This window comes from Strigops habroptila, chromosome 15, assembly GCF_004027225.2.
Source record: "Strigops habroptila isolate Jane chromosome 15, bStrHab1.2.pri, whole genome shotgun sequence".
Classification (NCBI taxonomy): domain Eukaryota; kingdom Metazoa; phylum Chordata; class Aves; order Psittaciformes; family Psittacidae; genus Strigops; species Strigops habroptila.
In genome coordinates, this window is record NC_044291.2 from 6434221 (window position 1) to 6460212 (window position 25992).

Sequence of the window (25992 nt, forward strand, 5' to 3'; positions counted from 1 at the left end):
GGCGGTGCGCGCCGCGGGGGTGCCGCGGTGGCGGTGGCGGTGGCGGCGGCGGAAGGGGCGGGCGGGCGCGGTGGCGGTGCCGGCGGTGGGCGGCATGGCCAAGCAGTACGACATGGTGGAGTGCCCCTTCTGCGACGAGGTGTCCAAGTACGAGAAGCTCGCCAAGATCGGCCAGGGCACCTTCGGGTGAGTGCTCCGCCGGGTCCCGAGCACCCGCGGCCGGGCCCGGCCCGCCCCGGCCTTCTCCGCCTTCAGGCCGCGGCGCCCTCAGCGCTCCCGCCCGTGTTCGGGTCCTTCCCGCAGCCCTCCCGCTGTCCGCAGCGAGCAGCCTGCCCCCCCAGCCCTCCCATTGCCACCCTGAGGCCCTGCTCTGTCGGGGGCAGTCGGGGCAGGGATCTACGGCATCGCCCCACATCCCTGTGGGGCTGTGGGTTGGCTCAGCCAGCCCTAAGGGTCTTTGGTGCAGTGGGTCGGGCAGTGGATGAGCATAGAGCTGTGTGTATGGTGCCCTGAGGGTCTTTGGTGCAGAGGGGATGTGGCTGGGTCGGGCACAGAGCTGTGTGTATGGTGCTGTGGTGTGTCTCGGTTGGTGTAGTTCCTGATCTGAAGCACTTGGTTCCTTCCTTGTGCTGCTCACGGGTTGGTTTGTGTTGTTACAGGGAGGTTTTTAAAGCCAAGCATCGTCAGACGGGCAAGAAGGTAGCGCTGAAGAAGGTGTTGATGGAAAATGAGAAGGAGGGGGTAAGTGTGTGAGCACGGCTGGGCTGGGATTGGGAAGGTCGGGACGGGGGGGGGGGTTCATAGGTGGGAGTTAATCTTTGAGGTGGCAGAGTTGTGTTTTCCCTCTGTTCTTTAATCATATTTACTACTATAATGTGCCAGATTCTGAACTTGTAAGGGTGTGGGCAGGATCCCAGCCCTGTCGCCTTTTGCCTTCCCTTATACTGTGATAATGTTGGTCTTTGTGGTTGCACAGCCAAGGTGTACGGCCCATTACCACCTTTTTGGCTGCAGAGCCATGTGGCAGCAGTGCAGTGTGGTATCTCTGTGGTGACTCAGCTGCAAGGAGCTGTTGCAATGATGCTGCTCACCCATTCTTCCTCCCCTGCAACCCTGTCACCCCAGCACAGGGCTGTTGCTTGTGGGAGGAACTGGGTAGTGTGTGAAGGGCACGTGCCCAGGGGTGTGCAGAGATGGGGCAAGCTGGGGAGTTAACAGCCGGGGAAGCTGCTCTGCAGCTTGAGCCAGGCTGTGCCATGTCCTGTTATGAACAGGCACCATGGAAACACCTCTGTCTCATGGCAGAATCTCCCTGACCAACAGTGGCCTGATACTGACTGACTTGTGACAATCCTGGTGGTGGTGGTATGTTTTAAAGCTCTCATTGCCCTTCAGTGACTTGTCACCGTGCTGCTCAAGCAGGTCCCTTGCCAAGCTGCTGTGGTCGCATCTCTCCTGTTCTCTAGGCAGGGGTGGCCTGGTCTCCTGCATCTCTAACCCCTGTTCTTTCTCCTTTCCAGTTCCCCATCACAGCCTTGCGAGAGATTAAAATCCTCCAGCTGCTCAAACATGAGAATGTGGTGAACCTCATCGAAATCTGCAGGACCAAAGGTAGTGTGCAGGGTCTCCCTTGTGCTGCCTGCTGGTTTTCTCTCATCCCTGCTTTACTGCTGAGCAGGCTGGTGTGTTATGGTGGGAGCGGGGTCCTCCAGCTGAGCACGGGCTTCTGTGCCTGTCTGTGATGTGGGATGTTGCTGCAGCTTGGCTGGAAAAGCTGTTGTCAGTCCTGCTAGGATATACCTGTGCCATGGCAGTGAATGCTGCCAGTGTTGGAAAACTCCTGTGTGAGAGGGTTTAAATAAGCCACCACCAGAGAGACTTTGAAGCAGAGGGTTCTCAACCAGAGCTGATCTCATGGCTGTGCACAGGAGCTGGAGCCATCCCTCCCAGCTGGCTTATGATGGTTGGATTCGTGGTAGCTCTGAGCTGAGGCTCGCTCAGCATCTGTCTGTAGGTGACAGTAACATGCTGTGAGGGCTGGGGCTCCACACAGGGCTGTCCTGAGCTGTTCTTGACCTCACACAGTGTTCCTGTGCTGCGTGACTGGCATGCTCAGTGCCCCTGCCCTGAATCTGTGTCAGTGACATGGCTTTAAAACACTTGCTAGTTTTTAGATCTCATTCTTTTACATGGATGTGTACTGGAAAAATGCTTTTGAAAGTGGCAGCTGATGCTTAAACCACAACATCTAGTCAGTCGTCACTGCAGTTAAATGAACACAGACGTGGCATGTGGTTGTTTTTAAAGAGCCCAGTCACTGACCTGGTAAAAATCTCTGGCTTAGGACCAGCTATTGCACTTACTCCAGTACTCCACTGCGTGTAGGTTATTGTCTGAACAGGAATGAGTGGAAACCAGTGACAAGTTAATCTGTAATTCATTGTGTGGTTAAGTTGTGATGACTGTGCCTGGCAAACCCAAGGTGAATATGTTTGGAAACACGTTGGTTGTTTGTGTTCTGTTGGAATTCCACTTTTCATCCAAATCTACCTTGACCTTAGTTTCCAGTGAAGTAGAAACATTGCGTTTGCTGTTCTCAGGCTTGAAGATTCTCCCTTTTTACATTGGAAAGGAGCAGTAGAGGCTGTATCCATGCAAGGAATTGCAAACCCAGTGTAGCAGGCAGTGATGTGTTTCCATGGGGGCTGAGCTTAGGCCTCGTTTCCTGGTTGGAGTTGCTCATCAGCAGGGTTTGCTGATTACAGCTGATGAAAATCAGCCTTTCTTTTTATAGTGTTTTGCACGTGTGCTCTAGGAACAAGGTCGAAATCGATCGCTTCGTGTGAGGTTTCCTGTTACTGGAAATTACAGTTGCAGTTGGAATTTTTCAGTCCCTTTGATCCAGATTAGTCTGTTTTCACGGATGCAGTTTGAGGTTGCAGAAAACCCTCGCTCTCTAATGTTATATTAGAGAGAGTTTCTCCCTTTCTGCATTTCCCCCGGGGCTGTTTTTACTGGTGCCTCCTCTATCGCTGATGCCATCAGTGATAGTGCTTGGCTGGCAGCGAGCTGTGTGTGCACCTACCAGCCACAGCTTGCAGGGAGGAAACCCCACGGCCGTGACGGGCACAGAACAGCACAAAGTGAAGCTTTCAAAGAATGTCATTTCCTTTCCTTGCCTGCCTGATGACATTCACTGCTCTTCCGTTGCTGGCTGTGCTGTCTCAGTGCCTCTTTATGAAGGATCGTGAGGCTCTCTCTGGTTCTCTGTGTTCCTGTGCCCTGAGGTTTTGTCTGGTGAGCGTTGTGTGAGCAGCAGGGTGTTTGGGGGGTCAGGAGGAGCTGTGATGGGGTTAAGGGTCCCTTGTTGACACTCCCTTCTTACCTGTCCCATAGCTTCTCCATACAACCGCTGCAAGGGCAGCATCTACCTTGTGTTTGACTTCTGCGAGCATGACCTTGCTGGTCTCCTCAGCAATGCCCACGTCAAGTTCACGCTCTCAGAGATCAAGAAAGTGATGCAGATGCTATTGAATGGACTTTACTACATCCACAGGAACAAGGTAAGGGGCCAGATCCATGCTCTCCATGGCTTTCCAAGGAGCATGTGCCTTAGCACAGGCTGGAGGGGAGTCCTTCCTTGTCCTCCAGAGTCCAAGTGCCCTCTAGCACCAAGTGCCCAAGGCAGGGACCTTCATGGCTTAACCTTTTGGTGTCTCTCCTTGTACAGATCTTGCATCGAGACATGAAAGCTGCGAATGTCCTGATCACACGGGATGGAGTCCTGAAGCTGGCAGATTTCGGGCTGGCTCGAGCCTTCAGCCTGGCTAAGAACAGCCAACCCAACCGCTACACCAACCGCGTGGTGACCCTGTGGTACCGGCCGCCAGAGCTGCTCCTAGGTACGAGGTGCTGGGCTCTGCTCTTCCCTGCCCTTCTCCTTGCCCAGGGTGACTAACTCAGCGTCTCTGTTTAGGGGAGCGGGACTATGGCCCCCCCATTGACCTCTGGGGCGGAGGCTGCATCATGGCAGAGATGTGGACGCGCAGCCCCATCATGCAGGGGAACACGGAGCAGCACCAGCTCACCCTCATCAGCCAGCTCTGCGGGTCCATCACGCCGGAGGTGAGGGTGGGAGCGTGGGCAAGCTGTGGGCAGCAGGAGGAGGGAAGGAGTGACATGGGCAATGGCTGGGACCAGGCACCCCTGGGCCTCTTCCCACCCTGTGTGCTGGCTGCTGCATGCTCCCAGTGCTGGAGTGTGGCAGGGAGGCTGGGGAAGCTCCTGCAAGTGCTGTTTGGCTCCTGGGAGCTGGGTGCACTGTGCTTTCCTTGGGCAGGCTACAACTGACACGTTACTTGTGTTCAACCTCCTAAGGAAAAGAGGATGAACCTGGCCTTCCAGACCTCCTTTGAGAAGGGCGAGTCGTGTCTTTGGGCACAGAGGGGATGCTGGCTGCTTTGAGTGTGAAAGAGCAGAACGTTACATGTAGGAATCTAGCCTGTGTTTGGGGTTGTCTCTCAGATAAACACCCTCTGAATTTCTGCTGAAAGAAGAGTAGGGTTTTCTGGTCAGCTTGAAAAGCCTCTTGAATTCTGACTTGGGATTTGTGGCATCAGCTTAGCCTGCTGTGAGCGCTCAGCCCTTTCTCAGCTCCTTCTTTAACGGCAGCTTGTCCTGCCCTCTTGTGGGGACTGAGCTGAGGGCTCTCGGCCAGGCCTGTGACCGGGTGGGGGCTGTTGTGCAGGCAGCTGCAGAGGCCTCCTGGTACCTACATTATGTGCATGCATTATCTACGTACATTGAAGGCACTTTCTTTTGTGTGTAGATACCTGCTACACACATGGTTGAGATAAGTGGTTGAGATAAGTGCTGGTGATTGCATCAGGCTTTACTTTCTAAGGATAAAAGGTGCCACATACATCCAGGTTGTTATTTAGCAGCGAGTTTTGTTGCTCAACCTTGCTGGATGTTGTAGCTGCTCTGAGCTGTGCTCTCTAGTAGCAATTCTGTGGGAGAACCAGAGCTCCTGGAGCATCCTGCGTGCCATTCCCACACGAGGAAGACGCCGTCCTGACTTGTCCACACATCTCCGGGCTTTAGCGCGCCTTTTAGTGCCTCCTTCATCCTGTGGGAACAAGGTCTGCTGGCTTGGAAGTTGTAAAATAGCATTGTTGTCTCAACAGACCTCGCCCTGCTTCGCCTGAAGGGGTTCACATCAAGAATGGCTTGTCCTCTCCATAACTATGTTCTCCCAACTCCCCTTTTCCTTCCCCTTGCCAGGTTTGGCCTAACGTGGATAAGTACGAGCTGTACGAGAAGCTGGAGCTCCCCAAGGGCCAGAAGCGCAAGGTGAAGGACCGCCTCAAAGCCTACGTGAAGGACCCCTATGCCCTTGACCTCATCGACAAGCTGCTGGTGCTGGATCCTGCCCAGCGGATCGACAGCGACGACGCGCTCAACCACGACTTCTTCTGGTCAGACCCCATGCCCTCGGACCTCAAAAACATGCTGTCCACCCACAACCAGTCCATGTTCGAGTACCTGGCTCCACCACGCAGGAGGGGTGGGCACATGCCCCAGCAGCCACCTAACCAAGGCAGGAACCCGGCTGCCACCAACCAGACCGAGTTTGACAGGGTGTTTTGAGCAGGGGCTTCCCCTGGCTGGGGGGAATCCGCAGGTTGCATTGAGCAGGGATGTCCCAGCGAGGTCTCTGGCTGGGAAAGGACTTTCTTCAAGGTGAAGTGCCTTGAACCGAGCTCTGACCTCTCCTCGTGCAGCAGCTCAGCCACCGTGGAGCTGTGTGACTGGAGAGACTTGTGTCCCTGCAGCCTGTGGTGGTGATGTTCATCTTGCGGGGTTGTCATTACGGACCCGGTGATGGAGAAAGTGACTCTGTTGGTGCTGGGGCTCTTGGCAAATGGTGCTGTGACCAGCAGGACTGGGAGTAGCTGCTGGGAGATGTCTCTCTTGGTTGATAGTAGCTCCTATATGGTGTATCTTTGGAACCCTGAAGCTTTGATGTAGGTTGAGGCAGGTGCTTCTGAGTAATGCAGAGGTGTCTTGGAGAAGGCAGCGTTGCTCTAGGCAGCATGACTAACTCCCTGGAGTTTGGGATGTAGTTTGGGCTTACTGGGCAAACTGGGGGGTGACTGGCAGAGCTTATTCCATACAGCCAGGATTTGCAGTGGGAACTAGCACGCAGCATCTACGCTTTCTTCCCTGCAAGCTCTCCTCATGGCCTCTGTCCTGGAGCTCTTGGCACCAGCGCGGAGCCAGCCGGGGCACCGGGATGGTGCGTGATCACCTTCTGCTGGACCCTGCCGGGACCGACTCGGTCCTTCACAGCTCGCTGAGCACTTTTGTCTTCCGTGGCCATCAGCTGCACATGGCCACCTTCTCGCCGAGCCCCCTGGATTCCATCAGGTAACGCGTGTGACGTGCGGCAGGTGATAACCTTTGGCAGCCGATGGGGTTGTCCGTTAACCAGGCGGATGGCAAAAGCCACGTCGGTAGCTTAAGGTCTCAGGGGAGGACGCGGTGGTGAGCGGGGGCCGTTCTCAGGACACAAAGTGAGGATGATAAAGGACATCTACAAGGTAAATCTCTTGGTGTGGGGGTCTGATGGCGGCGGCGGGGGGGAGGGTGGTGCGTGTGTTGGGATTTGGTTGTTTTTTTGGCTAAACCAGAGTTGGTTGCAAGCAATAAGCCAGATGGCTTCAGCTGGTTGTGAATAAACACGATGCTGTCCCAAAGGGCTGGTTTTAACCTGGTGTCGCTCTTGCTAAGCGGGGCGCAGTGCTGGTTGGGGACGGGCACCCCATTGGGGGTCTGGATGTTGTCATTCCCATGCTGCTGCCTCGCTCCCCGGGGTGCTGTGCCCTGCCTGCCCCCCCGGAGGGTCAGTGCTGCGGTGCATTAGCACTGGTTGCACGAGCAGAGGAGGCTGTTGGGGGCACCGGGTGAGAGTGATGCTGCCAGAGTGGGGGGTCCCTGTGCCCCTCAGCATCCCCTTGACCCCCAGTGTGTGGTTGGGGGGTTGCATCCTCTCGGCTGCTCCGCACCACCTGGGGGGCAGCAGGACCCTCCCCGGATGTGTCCCCACGTTGAGGAACGCCTCAATAACACCGTTATTATCCCCGCGTCTCCCCATTGCCCCTCACAAAGATGGTGTCACCCCCCACCACCACCTCCCCGCAACGTGGCGGCGCGGTGCCCGCTTCCAAGATGGCGGCGGTGGCGGGATGCGGGCGGGGAAGGGGGGGGCTGAGGGGGGGGGGGCGTGGCTGTGCGGCCCCGGCGCGGCGGCGCGGGAGTGCGCGCGTGCCTTGGCGCCGCGGGATGGTGGCGAGGGGGGTGCGCGCGCTGCGCGGGGCGCTGCGGGGCGCGGCTGCGGGTCGCCGGTTCAGCACGCGGCCCGCGCGGGCCCCCGCCATGGACTACCAGGTACCGGCGGGGACGGGACCGGGACATGGTGGGGAGCGGGAGCTGCGGTGCGGGAGCTGTGGGAGAGAGAGCGGGCACTGGGAGCTGCGGGAGAGGTGGGGGGGCACCGGGAGTTGCGGGAGAAGGGGGGGCACCGGGAGGGCACCGCAAGGCAGCGGCACCCCGGCTCCCCAGCACCCTGGCCAAGCCGCAGGCCTGCGCGGGGGGGTCATAGGGCCGGCACGCAGAGGTGGCTCCGGTACCGGCCTGCGGGGCTGCCCCGCTCCCGCCGCCGCCGCGCACCATGTCGCCCCGCTTTGGGCTGCGGGCAGCCGGTGCGCCGCTGTCACCCGGCAAACCTGCGGCGCCCGCAGCAGCACCGCGGGACCCCGGCCTGCAGCGGGGGCTGCGCTGGCCGCCGCGGTGCGCGCAGGGCCCCTGCCTGGCGTCGGGGGGAGACAGTGCGGACCCCAGGCTGCGGGATAGTGGGTGCGGAGACCAACGGAGATGGAGCCTATTGGAGGCGGGAGCATCCCCGGTGCCCCACTGCTGTCCGCTGGTGTGGGGCCCTGCGTCCCTGCACCAGGGACAAGAGCTTGTCCTACGCCAGGACCCCGCTGTAGCACGTCCAGTGCCGGGGCCAGGCCTGAACCCCCCCGTTTGGGGTTCAGGTGCTCGGTGGCACCTGTAACCTCTGGCAGCGCCGGTGTCCCACGTGCTCGCTCTTGCTTCATTGGCGCCTCTACTTAACCACCAGCGGGGCGGCACCGAGCACCGCCCGCGGCGGCTTTGGGTGCTGGGTGCTGGTGCGGAGCCAACGGCCACCCAGGGAGGGGCGATCCCTTCCCGGTGATAAGTAACCCCATCCCCGTGGCATCGCGGCGCCAGGCTCCGGTGCTGCCGGAGTTGGTGGGGGGGGACACCATGGCGGAGATGCTGCCGGGGTGGCGGGCAGAGGAGGCTGAACCCGATGGGGCAGTGCAGTGGGCCCATGGCAGTGGGTGCGGGCATGATGCCGCGGTGATGGGCACCACTTTAACCACCCCTATGGCGGGGGGATCGTTCCAGGATGCCATCCGGACCCTCAACACCCTACAGACCAACGCCAGCTTCCTGGAGCAGGTGAAGCGGGAGCGTGGAGACCCCCAGGTCCAGCTGGAAGCCATGAAGGGCTTCTTGGAGAGGAGCGGGCTCAAGGTGAAGTTGGGGTGTCCCCATCCCTGTCCCCCCCCTATCCTGGCAGCCCCATGTGTGGTGCTGGCTGCCGCGGGGGTCTCACCGGGTGGTTGACCTCCGGCAGGTCGAGGACCTGGATCAATTGAACATCATCCACGTCACGGGGACGAAGGGCAAGGTGAGGCAGGGGGGCGGTGCTGGAGGGGTTTGGGGGGGTCACCATCGCTGGCTCCCTTTGCTCCTGCCCCGGCGGGACGGGGGGATTTAACTCTGCTCTCCCCAGGGCTCAGTGTGTGCCTTCACCGAGTGCATCCTCCGCAGCTATGGGCTGAAGACGGGCTTTTACAGGTGGGTAAGGGGGGGTCAGGAGGGGTTTGGGGGGGCTGGTAGTGCCGTGGCTGACTGTTTCCCCCCCCCCAGCTCCCCTCACCTGGTGCAGGTCCGAGAGCGCATCCGCATCAATGGGCAGCCCATCAGCAAGGAGCTCTTCAGCAAGTACTTCTGGCTCGTCTACAACCGCCTGGAGGAGACCAAGGTGGGGATGTGGGGATGAGGGGGGTGCTCCCTCCCTTGGGAGGGACCCCCCCAGGGGCCATGTGTCCCATGCTGTCCCCTTACACCCGCTGTGCCCAGCAGGACCCTGCGCGGGGCAGCATGCCGGCGTACTTCCGCTTCCTCACCATCATGGCCTTCCACGTCTTTCTGCAGGAGAAGGTAGGTGGTGGTGGCATCCAGCTTACGATGGGGACATTGGGTTGGTGGGGACCTTAGGGATGGTGGGACATGGGGTCCCGCGCCAACGTGGGGCAGAACTTGCATCAGTCATGCTGTAACAGGGGATTCTGTGCCGAGTGGATGGTTCCCATGAGTAGGGCGCGTGTTCAGGCATAGGTTTGGAGGGCGGTAGCATCTCCATCCCTGAATCCATGGGGACACCCACTGCTGGTGGCTCTGATGGCTCCGCTATCCCTATGTCCCCAGGTGGACCTGGCAGTGGTGGAGGTTGGCATTGGCGGCGCCTACGACTGCACTAACATCATCAGGTAGGAGCTGTGGGGCTGAGCCTGTCCCCTGGGGCTGCTGTCCCCATGGTGGAGGGGACAGCATGGACACCACCACACTGCCTCCCCAGGGCACCGGTGGTGTGTGGGGTCTCCTCCTTGGGCATCGACCACACCAGCATCCTGGGGGACACCATGGAGAAGATCGCCTGGCAGAAGGGGGGCATTTTTAAGGTATGGAGACCCGCTCCTCCCTGCTCCGTGTGTTTTGGGGTGTGCCCCCCATGGCGCTGAGCAGCCCTGTCCCCGCAGCCCGGCGTGCCGGCGTTCACCGTGGCACAACCGGAGCGGCCGCTGGAGGTGCTGAGGGACCGAGCGCAGGAGCGGGAGGTGAGTTGGGCGGCAGCGGGCTGGATATGGGGCACCCTATAGCAGGGGGGGCTCAGCCTCCTCTTCCCATAGTGCCCCCTCTACCTGTGCCCGGAGCTGGATGACTTTGAGGACCACGATGCGCTGGAGCTGGGGCTGGCGGGCTCCCACCAGCGCTGCAACGCTGCCCTGGCCTTGCAGCTAGCACGGATGTGGCTGCGGCGCCGCGGCTGCCAGGGTAAGGATGGGGAGGGGATAGGGATGGGGGGATCAGACCTTGTTGTGGCCCCCAGGACCTCAGCACAGCGCCTGTCCCACCAGGTCTTGGGGAGCTCAAGGAGATGCCACCAAGCACCAAGCTGGCGGGGAGACCGGTGCCGCTGGCGCCTGCGTTCCGACCCACCGAGGCCATGATCCAAGGTGCAGTATGGACATGCTGACACCCCCAACAGCTCACAGGGCTTGGGGGGGCCATACTGAACCCCCCAGCCTGTGCTGGAGGGCACAGCCTGGCTGTCCACCCCACATGTGGTCCCTATGGGGATGCCAGTGCTGGAGGGGGGTGTGTGGGTCCCAGCCATGCCCTGTGCCCCCCCCAGGCCTGCGGGACACAGAATGGCTTGGCCGGACCCAAGTGCTGCCCCACGGCGCCGTGACGTGGTACCTAGATGGGGCTCACACCACCAGCAGCATCCAGGCTTGTGTGCGATGGTTCCGCCAGGCTGCCCTTAACCAGGACAAGCCCCACGAGTAAGGAGGGGACACGAGGGGACACACACACACGTGGGGGTATCCATGGGGCACGAGCCACCCATCCTTTCTCTCCACAGCGGCTCCGAGGTGCGGGTGCTGGTCTTCAATGTCACGGGGGACCGGGACACGGCAGCGCTGCTCAAGCTGCTGCTGGTGAGGTTTTGGGGTGCACGGGGGGGTCACTGGGTTCTGTGCTGGGACCTGCTTTAGTGTCAGTGTAGGGAGCAGTGAGGTGGAGCTGATGCTTTGTGCTGTCTGTTGTATCCCACCTCCATCCCTGGGTGCAGAGAGGAGAATTAGATTCCCCCCTCCATGGACCCAATCCCCATATTCCCACTGATGTGGGACTGGTCCTGTGTGTGGGTCCTGCAGGCTCCCACAGTGCTGTCCCCCTGTCTCCCCATAGCCCTGCCACTTCGACTACGCCGTCTTCTGCCCCAACTTCACAGAGGTGTCAGCATCCAGCAATGCAGGTGGGTGTTGGGGAGTCGGGGTCTCCACCATCCCCGACCCCCCTAATCCCTGACCCCATCCCTCCCAGACCAGCAAAACTTCAACGTGACTGTGGAGAGCGCCCTGACCCGCTGCCTGGAGAACCAGCAGACATGGACACGGCTGCTGGAGGAGAAGGCGGGGCAGGACCCCTGGCTCCCAGCCCCGCTGCGGGTTGGGGGGCTGCTGCAGCCGGCCTCTACCCGAGGGACCCTGCTCCTTGTCCCCCCATCCCCGCGACCCCTCAATTCCCCATCCCTCGTGTTCCCCTGCCTGGCGCAGGCGCTGCGGTGGGTGGCGCAGGGCCGGGACCCCCACCTGGCAGCACCCATGGGTGCTCACCCGCACCCTGCCGCCAGCAGCGGGGCCGTGCTGCTGCAGGAGGCGGCTGCTGTCCGTGTCCTGGTCACCGGGAGCCTGCACTTGGTGGGGGGGGCCCTGCGGCTGCTGGACCCCGCGCTGTCCCAGTAACGGGGGGCACCCATTGGAGCAACATCCCTGCCCTGATGATGCTCAGAGGTGCCCGGGGGGGGGTACATGGGACCCCCCAACCCCATCCTGCCTTTGCCATTTTCACCCCAGTGCCTTTTGCCTATGCCCCCCATGGGGATATTGGCTATGGGAGGGATGCTTATGGCCCCCAGCCCACCTTGGTGAGACTGAGTCGGAGGGCCCCTCGTTCTTGGAGGGGCTGCCCCTTGCTGTACCAGGGGGTGTGTGTGGTTTTCGGGGGTGGTAGGAGGGAGCCTCAGGGTCTGATGAGGCTCCACGTCAGAGCAACTAATTTAATGTAGGAGAGATTTTTATTATTATTAATAACAGTTTGTAACTTGGACGTGGAGCTGGGGGGGGGTGTTTCTGCCCATCGCCCCCCCCACGCTCCCAATAAACCTCTTGCTACTCCCAATAGTGCCTGCTGCCTTCTTGGGGGGATGCAGGAGGGCCGTGGGGCATGGCCTGGGGGCACCCACTTTTGCCTCTCCCCTGTGTCCCCATTTGATGGGGAGCCTTGAGGGGGGGTGCTTTGGCAATAGCTGCTCTTTCTGCCCCCCCGGTGCACCCAGCAGCAGGGTGCCCCCCCCCTCCCAGCATGGGCTGCCCTTGGGGGGGCCAAAGCATTCACTGAATGAGTAACGGAGGCCCCCGCCGGGCTCGGCCTGAGATTTGGGGTATAAAAACAGCTTAATGGGTCCGGGGTGGGTCCCCCAAGTCCGTGTCCCTGGGCCTGGCGGGCTCGGGGGGGCCCAAGGGGGTCAGGCCATGCTGCTGGTGGAGCAGGGGGTGCTCTGGGTGCTGCCGATGCTGTGGTTGGTGCTGCTGCTCTCCGAGGCCGGGGCTGTGCTGGAGACCGGCTGCAGTTTGGAGATGGGACCTGGCTCACGCCGCCCGCCGCAGGGCCGGGGGAGAAACGCCAAGGGGAGACCAGGCTCAGGGGGGCTGCTGGTGGCCACGGCTGGTCCCCATGGCACCCTCCAGCCCCCCATGCATGGACCATCCTGGGTCGCTCCCTGGGATGGAGGTGGGTATGGGGTATGGTGACACCAGGAGCAGGAGGGACGGCAGGGGGGACCCCAGGGCAATAGGGTCCACATATATATATATAACCCCTCTCAGGGTGGCTATATATATATAGGGAGAATAACAATATATATATAGAGAGATAATAATATATATAGAATATATATAGAGAATAATATATATAATATATATAGAGAATAATATATATAATATATATTAAGATATGTAATACAATATATATTATATATAATATACTATATATAAGTATATATTTATATATAAATAGAATATAGAAATATATAATAATATATAATATATAATTATATATAAAATATATATGATAAATATATATAATACATATGACATATATGATATGATAATATATATGATGATATGATAATATATATGATAATATATAATATATAAATATATAAAATATATATGATAAATATAAATAAATATGACAAATATATATTTATATATATTTTATAAATATATATATATTTTATATATATATATTTTAAAAAAATAACCCCTGAGAGGGGTTATTCCCTTGTGGCATTGCAAGGAGGGTCATGCAGATGATGGCAATGCAGCAGCCTGTTCCCTGGGCACTGTGGCCATGGGGGACACAGGCAACCCAGCAAGGGACATGTGTATGGCCCCCCCCATCCCACCATGGGGGTCCCCAGGGGTGATGGATACTCACGGGTATGCGAATAGATGTACCAGAGCCCAGCAGTGAGGAGTGCCCCGATGAGGAAGGCACCGAAGGTGATGCCCAGGACAGCAGCCAGCCCCAGCCCGCGGTCTGTGGGAGGTAAAGCCCATCAGCACCCTCACACTGCAGGGGGGTCCCTTTTCCATCCCCATTCCCACCCCATCCCTCTTTCCCAGCCCCAAACTCACTGTTGGGCAGCCTCCAGCCATCCTTCACCGTCACCTCCAGGACCTTCTCAAAGATGGTGTTGTTCTGCGAGGTGGAGGTTGGGATGAGAAGGGGGAGACCCACACCCCATCATCTTTGGGAAGCAGGGATGCTGCTCCCAGCCAGGCTCCACCACACAACGGGCTGGGCTAAACCCACCGTGTTGCCACCAGCCACGGTGGGGGCAAACACGGTGGCATCACAGGGATGGGGGTTACCTGCAAGCCCGCTTTGCACTTGAGCGTGGCAGAGAAGGGGACGCGGCCGCCCTCGGGGACAACGTATGTGAATCGGAAGCGCCAGACCTTCCTGCCGCGGGCGCTGGGGGGGCCCTGCAGCACGGCAACCCCTGCGCTGCGAGCCTCCCCCCCCTGCACCAGCAGCACCGGCTCCCGGCCCGGCACCGCCAGCCAGCACTCCTTCAGCTGCAGGTCGGACGGGTGGTCCTCCCACCGCATGGATGCCTGCCGCAGGGATGCGCACGGTCAGCGGCGCTGGAATGGGGAGGGATGGACATCCCCCCCCCCCGCCCCAGCCTGGCACCGAGCCTGGGGGTACCTGCACAAAAGCCTCCTTGTTGACCTCCAGCTCTGTCTGTGGTGCCTCGAAGGCGGCCGTGGGGAAGAGGCGCAGGAAGAGCTCCCGTGGAATCTTGCACTGGAAGGCTACCTGCATGGGGATATGGCAGTGGGGTCACCCCACAGCACCCAGCCAGTGTCACTGGCACTTTTATGTCATGATGAGATATCATAGAATAGCATAGATTATCATATGATATCCCCATAGATATCATGGAATCAACCAGGTTGGAAAAGACCTTTAAGATCAAGTCCAACCTTTACCCCAGGACTACCAAGGCCACCACTAACCCATGTCACTAAGGGCCTCATCTACTTGGTTTTTGAACACTTCCAGGCATGGTGGGTGATTCCACCACTGCCCCTGTTATCCTGTTCCAATGCCTGATGAGGGGACATGGGATCCAGCCCCATCCACCCGCTGGGAAACCCAGCTCTTACCCGCACACTCCGGAGCACCGTGCCCTCGGCCAGGTTGAGGATGAGCTGTGAGAAGGAGAGGAAGGTCGGGTCAGCCAAGTGGTCCTCATTGCCAGGGTCTGTTGTACCCAGTGGGATGGGTCCCACCATAGGATGGGATGTTATGGTATGGGATGGATCCCACCATGGTGTGGTGTGGTATGGAATGGGATGGGATCCCACCCACTCTTTCCCATCTCCACCAGCATGCAGTTGCAGCAGCAGGGCTCAGCCCTGAGCTGCAGTGGGATGTTTCCAGCCATCAAAAGCAAGGAGGACCCAGTGGAGATGCCAAGTCCCCCTTCACCTCGTTCTTGGCGTGCTCCCAGCCCTCCAGTGACGTGCCGCAGTGGCTCAGGGGGGTTCTCAGCATGAAGTGAGTGGCGTTCTTCTCTGCCTGGCAGCTGATGTCCCGCAGGGTGATGTTCACCACGTCCTTGATGGGCTGGAGAGAAGCACCCAGTGGTCACCCCCATCCCAGGAGAGTGCACCTGGAGCAGGCCCAGCACCAGCACCAAGTGCCTGAGCCAACAGCACCCGAGCTCAGCCCCAGCGCTGGGGATGGAGACCCCCATAGACCCTCACCCCAATGAGCTTCCTAATGAGAGCAGAGCCTGTGTCAGCTCCTGATGTCCCCAGCTTGGGGTGACACAGGGAGCGTGTGAGCTCACACTCACACTCACATTCACTCTCACATTCACATGCTCATTCTCACACTCCTATTCACTCACACATGTGAGAGTGAGTTTCAGTGTGAGTATGAGTGTGAGAGTGAATGTGAGTGTGGGAGACGATGGTGCCAACCCTATGGATGAAGGTGCCAGCCCTTGTCAATGGTGCCAGCACTCAGAGCAGTCTGTGACACCCCCCCGGGCAATACTGGTGGTCACTGGGACCCCCCCATCACCCCTCACCTCCAGGTGGGACCTGGCGATGACGATCTCCATGGTTTCATCCGTGCACTTCCATGGCTGGAGCATCAGCAGCAGCAGGTGGGGCAGGGAGTACACGGTGGGGAACGGGGCTGTGGGTGTCACGGGCACCCTCCTGACCGCCTCTGTGCCATGGGGAGATGTGGGGCTAAGTGGGGGCAGGGGGACACCCCCATCCTGCCCTGCTAGGGGGTATCCCCATGGGGGCCTCACCGTGGTCCTGGATCTCCAGGCTGACGCGGGTGCTGGCGGGGATTGTGGAGTAGGAGGCGATGATGCTGTAGTTCTTCTCAAAGGCTTTGGCAATGAGGCCCCGCTCCGAGTCAGGCAGGAGCTCCCCAGGGAGCAGCAGCGAGGAGATGGGAGCGATCTTGTAGCTCCCAGAGACCTAAGGACATCATGCAGGATGCTGAGCAGGGATGGAGGCAGTTGGGGATGCTCAAAGCAGGGACAGCTTCTGTGTTCATCCCCATTAGGAGGCCTTGCAAGGGGGCTGCCACCTCCCTGTACCCAGTGTCCCCAGTGCCACCCTCCCCGTGCCATTGGCATCTCTTGCTGGGGACACACACACACACACATCCCACTCGGCCCTACCAGGAACTGGATGTGGCAGTTGTTGACGGAGAGGGACCAGGTGACGTTGGCCCGGCTCTGCAGGATGAGGATCTGGTTGCTCACGGCTCTTTCAGGACAGCTCAGGGACAAGTTCACCTCCATGATGGGGAAGCTGCGAAACCACAAGATTCCCCCCTCCAGCATCAGCATTCCACACCGGGATGAAGAGGCTTTGCTTAGGGGCCACCCTCACCCCTTCCCAAGCACCTCCAAGCATCTCCCATCCTCCCTGCCACCCCGGGCATCCCCCTGTGTGGTACCTGGGCTCGGGCTGCAGACGGATGATGTGGGCAGCCCTGGTGCTCTGGGTGTCCCCACGTGAGCAGCCCTTCGTCCCATGGAAGAACACCTCGGTCTCGAGGTGCAGCGTGGCATCAAAGCGCTCCTGGGGGATGCAGTCCGGGGGGCTGCCGGGGTCTGTGGGGGCAAAGGGGGGAGTCACCAAAGAGGGCTATAGGGTGGGGAGATGCTGGGGATTGGGGCATTGTTCTCCAGAGCATCTCCTTCAGGACCTGGTCAGGTTGTCACCCTCGGAAGCAGGAAGACCCCAGACCAGCCCCCGGCCCCACACACCTTCTCCCAAGCGAAGCTGGATCCAGCGGGGGTCCCGCAGCTCACTGTAGGATGTGATGCCCCCGTAGGCATCCCGAGCCCAGGCCAGCAGCGGTCCCTCGCCGGCGGCCACAGCCAGTGCTGCGGTGGTGCCCGTGTCCAGGCGGGCGTCCTGCAGGGCGAGCACAGCCTGAGCCGGGGTAGGGGGGAAGCACATCCCTCCCTGACACCGGCTGCATGGGGAAAGCATGGAAAGCCTTTCACTCAGCATGGAGCGTAAAGCTAAGCCGGTTGGGCATCCCTGGAGCCCTGCCTCCATTGTGGCTGGGGTTGGGGTCACCCGGATGGATGGGGGGTTCAGGGAGCAGCCGGCAGCATGCGGAGAGCTCGGCCCACTTTATTATTAGCCACAAACAAAGCAGGAGGTTTATTTTGCTAACAAAGCGCTGGGCCCCGGCTCAGCTCGCTGGAGCCAAACCCCATCCCTGACCTTCCTCCCCCCGGCTGGAGGAAACGGGAGCTTTTTCCAGCCCTGTGCGTCATTCCCTGCCTGGCCAGCCCCGTGCTCCGCGCTGCTGGCAGCGGCCAGGCACATCCCTCCTCCCTGGGGTACCACGAGCATTGTCTCTGGAGATAAGGAGTCCCATCCAGGAACCCCCCTGTAATGCATTCTCCATCCCTGCCATGGGGATGCAGCACTCACGGTGCGGACGAGCAGGTCCGGGCATGGGGAGGTGATGGTGGCGGAGCAGCGGGAGCACACGAGGATGAGCACCACTGACCGGGTGCAACCACCGGCTCGTGGCGTGACCGACACCTTCAGCGGGAGGGAAGGAGCCTGCGGGGTGAAGGGGAGAGTGTCACCACCATGGACACAAAGCACTAACCCCTGTCACCTCCCTGGCTGCCCCCATGGACACCCCATCTCCCCTCGGGCTGGCTCTGAGCAGGAGACAGGATGAGGGGTGTGGAGATGCCACATGGCTGTGAACCCACATAGGGGGAACAAACACCCCCTGGCTCCCCTGAGCAAGGGACCAGAGCATCTCCACCTTGGGGATGGTGGCATCCCCACACTGGGGTCCAGGGCACCCCCATACTGGGGTCTAGGCACCCCCTCCTGGGTACTGAGGCATCCTTGTGTTAGGGACTGGGTAATCTCTGCACTGGGCACCAGTATGTCACCCTGCTGCAGACTGGGGTGTCCCCACACTACAGACTGACATGTCCCCACGTCAAGGACTGGGACAGTCCTATACCAACAACCAGCCCTATACCAACAACCAGAGCATCCTGTGGGACTCGGGTGTCTCCACACCAAAGGACTTGAGCATCTCCAAATGGGAGCCAGAACATCCCCACCCTGGGCACCGGCACATCCCAGCTGTGCGTCCCCCCCCCAAACACTAGAGCATCTCCATCCTGCTCACCCACATCCCGCGGGTTTCCCATCCCCACCCCAGCACCGGGACACACCGCTCTCCGTAGCCAGCACTGCCCTGCAGCCTCCTCTGCAAATCCGGATGGGGAACCCAAAACACCACGCGCTAAATTTGGCAACTGCCGCCTGAATCATGGCTCACAAAGTGCTGAGCCAGGCGGCGGGCAGGGAAAACCAGCTGGGAAAACCAGCCGGGAAAACCAGCTGGGAAAACCAGCCGCCAGTGCCAGGCATGGGGCCGACGGGATGGAGCCACAGCCAGGCTGGGATGCCTGTGTCCCCATGTGGGTGGCCGGGGTGCCCGGGTGCCCCCGGGCGTCGCGGAGGAGCCGGCGGCTGTTTTTCCTGCCCCGCCGCCACCTTTTAGGTTATTTTTTTCTATTTCTTTTCTTTTGCATCATGGGGATCTGCTTATAGAAAACAGCTTCCAGTAATTCTTCTGTAAGTGGAGCCGCGTCCCTGCCTGGCTCCCCCCGCGCGCCGCAGGGCTCGGTGCCGCAGCCGTGACATCAGTGTGTGTCCCCTGCCACCGGGGCACAGCATACATTGGGATGGGGCAAAAAGGGCCCTTGTAAAACCCACCCTGACCAGCGGCTCCCAACCCGGCTCCCTGTGAAAAGCAGAACTGGAAGAGCTGGGAGGTGGCGGAAGGGGGAACGTGGCGCCAGGCAGGCCAGGGCTGCGCCAGAACTGGGTGCTAAAGGGAAGGGAGCGGGGTTATGTTGCAGAGCAAACCCATGTGCTGGTGTAAACCCACCCAACAGCACCAGTGGCAGGCGGGGATGCAGCCCCAGCCCTGCTGCTGCGCTGTGCCCATCCTCATCTGAAAGATGCTTGTGGCATTGACAGGTTGGTTAGTGCCCCTTTGGCAGGACATGATAACACTGGCCACCAGGTTTCTGCTCACTTGGCTGCTTTCAAGTGATGTGCCGCCTCCTATCACTCCTTCAACCCCTCCTTCCATCCCTCCATCACTCCTTCCATCCCTTCACCCTTCCTTCCATCCCTCCCTCAGTGTGGTCCCCACTGGGTGTCCATGGCTCTGCCCTGCTCCTGGGCCACCTCTCCTGGGAAATAGGGATTTCCCTGGATGTCCAGCACAGGGACAGCTCCAGAATCATGGGCTAGTAAAAAAGTTGCCTCTAAAGACTTCAAACCTCCAGCAGGGCCAGAGACACCCATGGCTGCATGGGGAAGGGAAGCTTGGACACCATGGAAGGGGTTAATCTGGGTCTTCTCACTGCTGCTTAGTTAAAGGAAATAGTTTTGGGAGCTGGGATGCTCTGCCTGATGGGAACAGTGATGGGTGACGGTGCTGGGGTGACAACACCAGGATGACAGTGCCAGGGTGACAACAAGAGGGTGACAGTGCCGGGGTGACCTGCCAGCCCCCCATTTACTCACCTTGGACCACTCAACGCTGAGCACATGGACTTCATGGCCGGTGCGCAGGGAGCTGCTGCTGACGCAGCCCCGCGGCACGGTGCTGGTGGCGTAGGACAGGGCGATGGGTGGCTCCACCGTCACCGGCTGCAGGTCACAGCCCTCGGCTCTCCCGGGGTCTGTGCGGGAAACAGGAGCCCGTCAGTCCCCGCTGCGGACGTGGGGTGACACGGGAGGGGGCCGCATTGCACCGGCGCTGCCCCCGCGGCCCCAGCACGGCGTCAGCATGGCCCCAATGCCGGCACAGCGCCCGCGGGACCATCTGCTACGTGTTTGCTCGGGGCTCGTCCAGCGCTGCCAGGACCCCGCCGCAATCACGCTAATGACCCTTGGATCCGGGATGGAAAACTGCTGTCCCTGCTCGGCACTGCCGCGTGCCAAAACTCACGCCTGGCTGCCCCAGCCATGGGGCGGTGGCGGAAGCCCCCCTCCATGTGCCTCCGTGCTGCAGGAAAGTGGGAAGCTCAGGTATGGAAATGGCTGTAAAGCTCATCCTCCGCAGGCGCCGAGGCGTGAGCTTTGCCCCATCCCGAACCCCCTGCGCGGCGCGCGAGCGAGCGGGGCCGGCGGGCGGCTGCCAAGGGAAATCCTGAGTGCAAACAGCCGTTTGAAGGCCTGATCCTGTGTAAATCCACATTTGCCTCAGCCATTTCCTCTGCTCCAGGCAGTCTCGCTGCGGCGGGGCTGTCCTCGAGCTGGCCCCTGTGCCGAGAGGTGTCCTGGGGACCCGCTTGCGCCTATGGAAGGATGGAGCCCCATGGCCACAGCTGGGGGCTTCCCATCCGCACAGGGAGATGGTGCACAGGGTGTTGTGCTCACTCGGAGGTGGCCACCAAGCTCTATCCTATCCCATCCTTTCCCATCCAGGAGATGACTGGTCCCCACACCAGGGCCACCCAGAAGGGACTGGAGACAGAGGGTGTGATGCTCCGGGTTGTCAAGGCTTAGGGGATGCAGCAGCCAGCAAAGGGCCACTCATGCCATGTTGCACCATCACAGTGTCCCCATCCCATGGGGGCGGCGTGGCCGCAGGGTCACGGTGCAGACCCCCCCTTGGTGACGCTGCCTCAGACCCACCTATTGTCCATCGCTTCCTCCCCCCCCCAGCGCCACAGCAGCATCGGTAGGAAGATAAACAGCCGCTTATCTGGGCGCTGCAGGCTGCGTCCCTCTTCCCCTCCGCTCCTGCCCCGACGGCACCGGGCACGGCCACGCGGCACTGCCGGGCAGAGGACGGGCAGCTCGTCACACCTCCGGCAGCATCCTGCGGGAAGGTCAGGCAGGGCCAAGGTGGGGGGCTAGGGCCAGGGCTGGACCAGGGATGGCAACGGAGGGGATGCGGGGCAGCGGTGCCAGCGGGCACCACCACCATCAGTCCCTAGGGAAAGCAGTGGGCTCCAGCATTATGTCCGGATCAGATAAGGGGGCGCAGCGGGGCCGCCCGGGGCGATCAGATAAGGGCACTGTTATTTTTGTACTCCAGGAAAAGGAAAAAAAAAAAATAAATAAAGAAAAGAAAATCCATTTTATGTTTTTCCAGCCGCCCGCCCTCTCCCTCGCTCTGGCGCGGCGTAGACCATGCAGCAGGGATGGTCCCATTGCGGGTCGGGGGCCCTCGGGGGCATTCCAGGGTTTTTGGGAGCGGATCAAAGGTTTTGGGCAAGGAACAACACCCAGGGCTGCCGGGATGGGGGGTGCGGAGCTGGGGTGGCTCCGGCGGCGCAGGATGCCCCATGGGACGGGCAGCGCCACTCCGGCATCCCGGCATCCGGCTGTGCTGCCTTGGCACTTGTGTAACGAGCTGCCCGGTCTCAGCCTGGGTCAGGGATGGGGATGGATCCTGCGCTGCAAACTTGATGGGGGGGTTTGTCACACTCTGAGACACCGCTGGCTGTTGGACCATGTGGAGGTGGCATCGGGGCTCGGATAATGGGGTGGATGGGACCAGGATTTGGGGCTGATGCAGACCACATCTTTCCTGCCCCTCTCTAAGTTAGCATCTCCCCAGGGGCAGAACGGGATGACCCAGCACCATGCTCACCCCACAGGAAGCAGTGACAGTCCCTGCCAGAGGAGAAGCACAAAGTTCCTGGTTTCTGGAAGCCCACTGTGTCCATGAGACCCCCCCAGCACTATGCCTGCCATGGGCACCCCCAGCCCCATGGGTCCCTGCGGGGAAGAGGCAGCAGCATGACAGGAGAGGATAGGATGTGGTGTGTGTGGCACAGGTAGGGAGGACAGGGACCATATGGCACAGCAATGCAGGGCAGGGACCATATAACACACTGTGATATACACAGTTAGCTACATAGGATGGGGACCGTATGGCACAGCTACATAGGACAGGGACTGTATAGAACAGCTACACGGGACGGGGACAATATGGCACATAGGATGGGGACCATATAGCACAGCTGCATAGGTGTGGGATGGTACGGCAGACCTGAGTAGGACATGGTCTCTATGTCAGAGTTAGTTACACAAGATAGGGACCATACAGCCACAGTCACATGAGACAGGCACTGTATGGCTTAGTTACATAGGACAAGGACTGTATGGCATAGCTACATAGGTGAGGGACCATGTAGCACCACTAGGACAAGGACTGCATTACACAGCTCCATAGGACAGGGACAGTAGGCAATAGCTGTGTTGGATGGGGACTGTAAAGCAAAACTACGTAGAACAGGGACTATAGAGCACAGCTAAATAGGACAAGGACGCTATGGCACAGCTAGTCAGGATGGGGACCGAGTAGCACAGCTACACAGGACTTAGTCCATATAACACAGCCATGTTAATGCAAGGGCTGTATGGCACAGACGTATAGGATAGAGACTGTATGGGACAAGCACAAAGCACACGGGCAGTACAGCACAGCTACATAGGACAGAGATGACATTGCACAGCTGTGTGGGATGGGGACCAGATGGCACAGCTCCATGGTATAGCGACTGCACATCACAGATAGGGAGGACAGGGCCTCTATGTCACAACTACATAGGATGTGGACCATATGGCACAGCTATAGGATGGGACTGTACCTCACAGCTACACAGGACACAGACTTTACCAGACATACACATAAGATGGGGACTGCATGTCACAGGCATAGGACAGGGACCGTATGGGACAGCTACAGAGGACACAGAACTTACTGTACACTACATAGTATGGGGACCATACAGCACAGCTATAGGAGACATGACCTATACAGCACAGGGACCCCTGGCACAGCGACCAGGGTGACAGGAGCAAGCACTGAGCCTGGCAATAGGGACACCCCAGCAGCACCCATCGGCACTGGCTGCCGCGGTGGCTGGGATGGATCGACCCAGCCAGGACACAGAGCCGCTGGCGCCGGCCTTCCCAGTTCCCCTTCCCTCCACCGTCAGGTCATGTCCCTGGTTCCCCAGCTCCCTGCCCTCCATCCAGTGCGGGTGTCCCCGGGCATGTCACCCTTTGGAATCCCCACTGTGGTTGACAGGGACCTCGGGGTGGCTTTAGTGCTTCCCTGCCCGACTGCTCCGGAGGCGGATGAGCCCTGAGCTCCATCCCCGTGGCCCACACGGGGCTTTACGGGCTTTCCCCCGCTCCTTACCCCCAGCTCCCGGCCGATCCACACGCACCCGCGGTGCCGGGAAGCCACAGAAGCCACAGAGACCCCCCGTGTGCCATTGCCTCGGCCGGGACACAGCGACAGCACCTTCGACACCTTCCGAGCGTGGTGACGCAGCCCGGATTTCGGGGGTCCCGGGGACCGCTGTGTGTGTCCCTAACTGGGGCTGAGGGGGTTTGTTCCTTTCCACTTCTAGGGCTGCCCCCCAAAACCTTCCCTCCCGTGAGGTTCCCAGGGGTGACACTGCCCCCGACGGCACAGCCGGGACCCCTTTGGCCACGGACCCGCTGCTCCCCGAGGACCGGGACTTCCCCATCCCGGGCCACTCGGGACGGAGTCACTGGTGGGTCCCGCTGCCGTCCCGGAGGTCCCGTCCAGGGGTCCCATCCCGGTGCCCCCGCTCCCGGTCCCCCGCAGCCCCACTCACCCGAGCGGCCGAGCAGGGCCAGCAGCAGCGGCAGGAGCGGGGCGGCGCGGGGGCCCATGTCCGCCTGCGGCCGCTCCCGGGGAAGCAGCGCCGAGTGCCGGGCGGCGGCGGCGGCAGGAAACCGACTCCCTTCGGAGGAGGGTCCGCGGGCGGCGCGGCTCCGCGCCGGGAGGAAATGCCGCTGGCGGCGCTGGGGCCGTGCCGGCGGCGGGGGGGCGGCGGAGCCTGCCCGAAACGGGGAGGGGAAGAGGAGGGACAGACCTTAAAGCCTCTCCCCCTCCCCGTGCCTCAGTTTCCCCACAGCGCGGTGCGGGGCATCACCTCGGAGGATGCGCTGGAAGCGCCCCGAGCAGCGGGGATGGCACTGGCACATGGGGTGGGTGTCCCCAGGGACCCCCTGGGCTGGCGGTGGGTGGGACACAGGGGTTCGGGTGGGCTGCGACCCCCCAAAAGACACCCTAGATGCTGCTGCAGCACAGCCCGACCTGCACAGTGAGGAAGGGGCTGCCCCAGGTGATGGGGACAGGGGCTGCTCCATGCCAGAACCCTGACATCCAGCCCACACTGCTCCAGCCAGAACCACAGTGGGGTCTCTCTCAGTGTCCCAGGCTGGTGGCTGCCCCATGGCCCTGGATGCCCACCCTGGGGCTATGCTGGAGGTGGAGGGTCCCACACAGAGCACTGCTGCCTGCCCTGCCTGTACCCTTGGCGAGGCCGCAGCCTGCATACCCCTGCCTGCACATCCCTGCCTGGGGAGCAGTTTTGGGGTCGGGAGGTCCCCTGGGACAGGGCTGCCTGGGTTAGGGGGTCACAGCGAAGCACCACCGAGGTGGGACCCACAGGGTGGCTGGGGGCACCCAGGGAACCGCTTCTGCACCCCTGCCCCATTCCTCCCACATGTCCCAGGGGGTGCTGCCCAAGGTGAGAGCCCTCAGATGGCTAACAGTGGGGCTGGGAGCCAGGAGTTCTGTACCGGGGGTGGCCACAGACCCCCGGGGGTGGTCCCCATCCCAAGACACAGCAGTGAGCATGAGGACCTGCCAGGGAAGCCAGCGAGGCCTGTCCCCACCGGCCAGGATGTCCCCGGAGATGTCCATGACCCTGAGGTGAGCAGTGGACATCTCCCATGACAGAGCACTGCCATCTCCTGGGGACCGCGGGGACGGGTGCTCACCCGGGGATGAGGATGGGGATAGGGATGGGGACCAGGACCAGGCACCCGCAGCCCAGGCCCTCCTGCACCCCTCTCCGCACAGGGCAATGAGCAAGAAGCCCTCGACGATGGACCCTGGGACAGTGATAGCTGCAGGGTGACAGGCTGCGGCTGTGCCCGTGCATGCAGACCCGTGTGCCCTGTGCTTCCCCCCTCACAGCTTATGGAGCAGCCTTGGGCTTTCCAAAGAGAGGAAAAGTATCTAAACCCCATCACCAAGCATGCAGCACCCGTGCTGGGGAGGAGAGCGGGGTGCTGAGCACCACAGTGTCCTCCCTACCATCCCCACTGCCCTGCTCCCCACCTGGGGAAACTGAGGCACACTCACAGCACACCCGAAGAGGGATGGAGGCACAAGGGTGATGGGTTGCCCTGTTCCACACTGCATGGCTCAGGGCTGTAGCATCCCAGACTGCCTGTCCCCACTGTCCCCTTGTCCCCACCGGCACGAGGCAGCCCCAGTCGTGGCTCAGCTGTGCTGGCAGTGCCCCAGCCCTGGCCGGATGGCCGCATCCTTCCTGCCTCCCGCAGTGCCCCCGAGCTCTGCTGGTGGCTCCTGCAGCCCCCCCAGGCGCGGGGCTGACGTCGGAGTCTGGCGAGTTTGGGTTTGCTGCTCGGGGAATTGATGTTTTTCCCTGCTCGCTTCCTTCCTCCGCCCCAGCCCCGTGGCCTCGGCTGCCCCCAGCGCTGCCGCCCGCCCCCCGGCCCCGGGGCAGCCTGAAAGTGAGAGGTGGGGGGGCCCTGATGGGCTTGTGGTGCTGCTGCCTCCTGCACTCACCACGGATGGGTAAACCCTGTCCCCACCGCAGCCCCTCTGCTGTGGCATCGTGCCTGGGCAGTTCTGGGGGTGCTGGGGAGCCCCCAGATCCCTGTTCCCCAAACCAGCACCTCCAACTGCCTGTCTGCTAGGACGCTGCAACTCACCCCCTTGAGTATCCTCACCCTACCCCACACCTAGCCTGGTGGCTGGGCTCAACTGCGTGTCCCCAGTGTGCCCCTGGGTACACGGGGACAAGGCTGCATCCTTGGCTCAGAGGTGGCACTGATG

At 60.6% G+C, this 25992-nt stretch overlaps 3 protein-coding genes across 6 annotated transcripts; 2 read left to right on the forward strand and 1 right to left on the reverse strand.

The window, feature by feature from the left end:
• Positions 1 to 53: 53 nt before the first annotated feature.
• On the forward strand, positions 54 to 6771 carry CDK9 (cyclin dependent kinase 9). The gene is made up of 7 exons (XM_030507453.1): positions 54 to 186; positions 660 to 741; positions 1521 to 1611; positions 3397 to 3563; positions 3731 to 3902; positions 3977 to 4125; positions 5284 to 6771. Exons 1-7 carry the CDS (start codon positions 95 to 97, stop codon positions 5647 to 5649), a joined length of 1119 nt encoding a protein of 372 aa, XP_030363313.1. The 5' UTR covers positions 54 to 94; the 3' UTR covers positions 5650 to 6771.
• On the forward strand, positions 6518 to 22663 carry FPGS (folylpolyglutamate synthase). 4 transcript variants are annotated; one of them, XM_030507452.1, is made up of 15 exons: positions 6518 to 6602; positions 8497 to 8625; positions 8729 to 8782; positions 8888 to 8952; positions 9025 to 9139; positions 9241 to 9318; positions 9586 to 9647; positions 9737 to 9839; positions 9918 to 9995; positions 10068 to 10212; positions 10296 to 10394; positions 10574 to 10724; positions 10805 to 10880; positions 11134 to 11200; positions 11269 to 12126. In XM_030507452.1, the coding sequence occupies exons 1-15, from the start codon at positions 6582 to 6584 to the stop codon at positions 11688 to 11690; spliced, it is 1665 nt and encodes a 554-aa protein (XP_030363312.1). In that variant the 5' UTR covers positions 6518 to 6581; the 3' UTR covers positions 11691 to 12126. The 4 variants fall into 4 exon arrangements, 3 of the variants coding, with proteins under 3 accessions (XP_030363312.1, XP_030363311.1, XP_030363310.1); XM_030507451.1 differs by lacking the exon at positions 6518 to 6602 and adding an exon at positions 7316 to 7449; XR_003994534.1 differs by lacking the exon at positions 6518 to 6602 and adding an exon at positions 22653 to 22663 and having other exon boundaries at positions 8338 to 8625; positions 11269 to 11872.
• ENG (endoglin) lies at positions 12004 to 23917 on the reverse strand. Its single transcript, XM_030507449.1, has 15 exons — positions 23732 to 23917; positions 19647 to 19804; positions 17505 to 17639; positions 16823 to 16973; positions 16510 to 16666; positions 16229 to 16361; positions 15848 to 16022; positions 15617 to 15759; positions 15010 to 15147; positions 14685 to 14729; positions 14224 to 14334; positions 13884 to 14129; positions 13647 to 13710; positions 13447 to 13548; positions 12004 to 12591 (listed from the first exon to the last, which is right to left on the reverse strand). The coding sequence occupies exons 1-15, from the start codon at positions 23787 to 23789 to the stop codon at positions 12473 to 12475; spliced, it is 1935 nt and encodes a 644-aa protein (XP_030363309.1). The 5' UTR covers positions 23790 to 23917; the 3' UTR covers positions 12004 to 12472.
• Between the last annotated feature and the right edge of the window lie 2075 nt (positions 23918 to 25992).

Coding starts and splice junctions, on each gene's coding strand:
- CDK9 (XM_030507453.1), top strand. CDS start 95: ATGGCCAAGCAGTACGACATGGTGGAGTGCCCCTTCTGCGACGAGGTG. Junction 3,903..3,976: donor GCCGCCAGAGCTGCTCCTAG/GTACGAGGTGCT, acceptor GTCTCTGTTTAG/GGGAGCGGGACTATGGCCCC. Junction 4,126..5,283: donor GCGGGTCCATCACGCCGGAG/GTGAGGGTGGGA, acceptor TCCCCTTGCCAG/GTTTGGCCTAACGTGGATAA.
- FPGS (XM_030507450.1), top strand. CDS start 8,353: ATGGCGGAGATGCTGCCGGGGTGGCGGGCAGAGGAGGCTGAACCCGAT. Junction 9,140..9,240: donor ACCGCCTGGAGGAGACCAAG/GTGGGGATGTGG, acceptor TGTGCCCAGCAG/GACCCTGCGCGGGGCAGCAT. Junction 9,840..9,917: donor AGAAGGGGGGCATTTTTAAG/GTATGGAGACCC, acceptor CTGTCCCCGCAG/CCCGGCGTGCCGGCGTTCAC.
- ENG (XM_030507449.1), bottom strand. CDS start 23,789: ATGGGCCCCCGCGCCGCCCCGCTCCTGCCGCTGCTGCTGGCCCTGCTC. Junction 16,023..16,228: donor ACTGCCACATCCAGTTCCTG/GTAGGGCCGAGT, acceptor TGATGTCCTTAG/GTCTCTGGGAGCTACAAGAT. Junction 15,760..15,847: donor CCTGGAGATCCAGGACCACG/GTGAGGCCCCCA, acceptor CCCATGGCACAG/AGGCGGTCAGGAGGGTGCCC.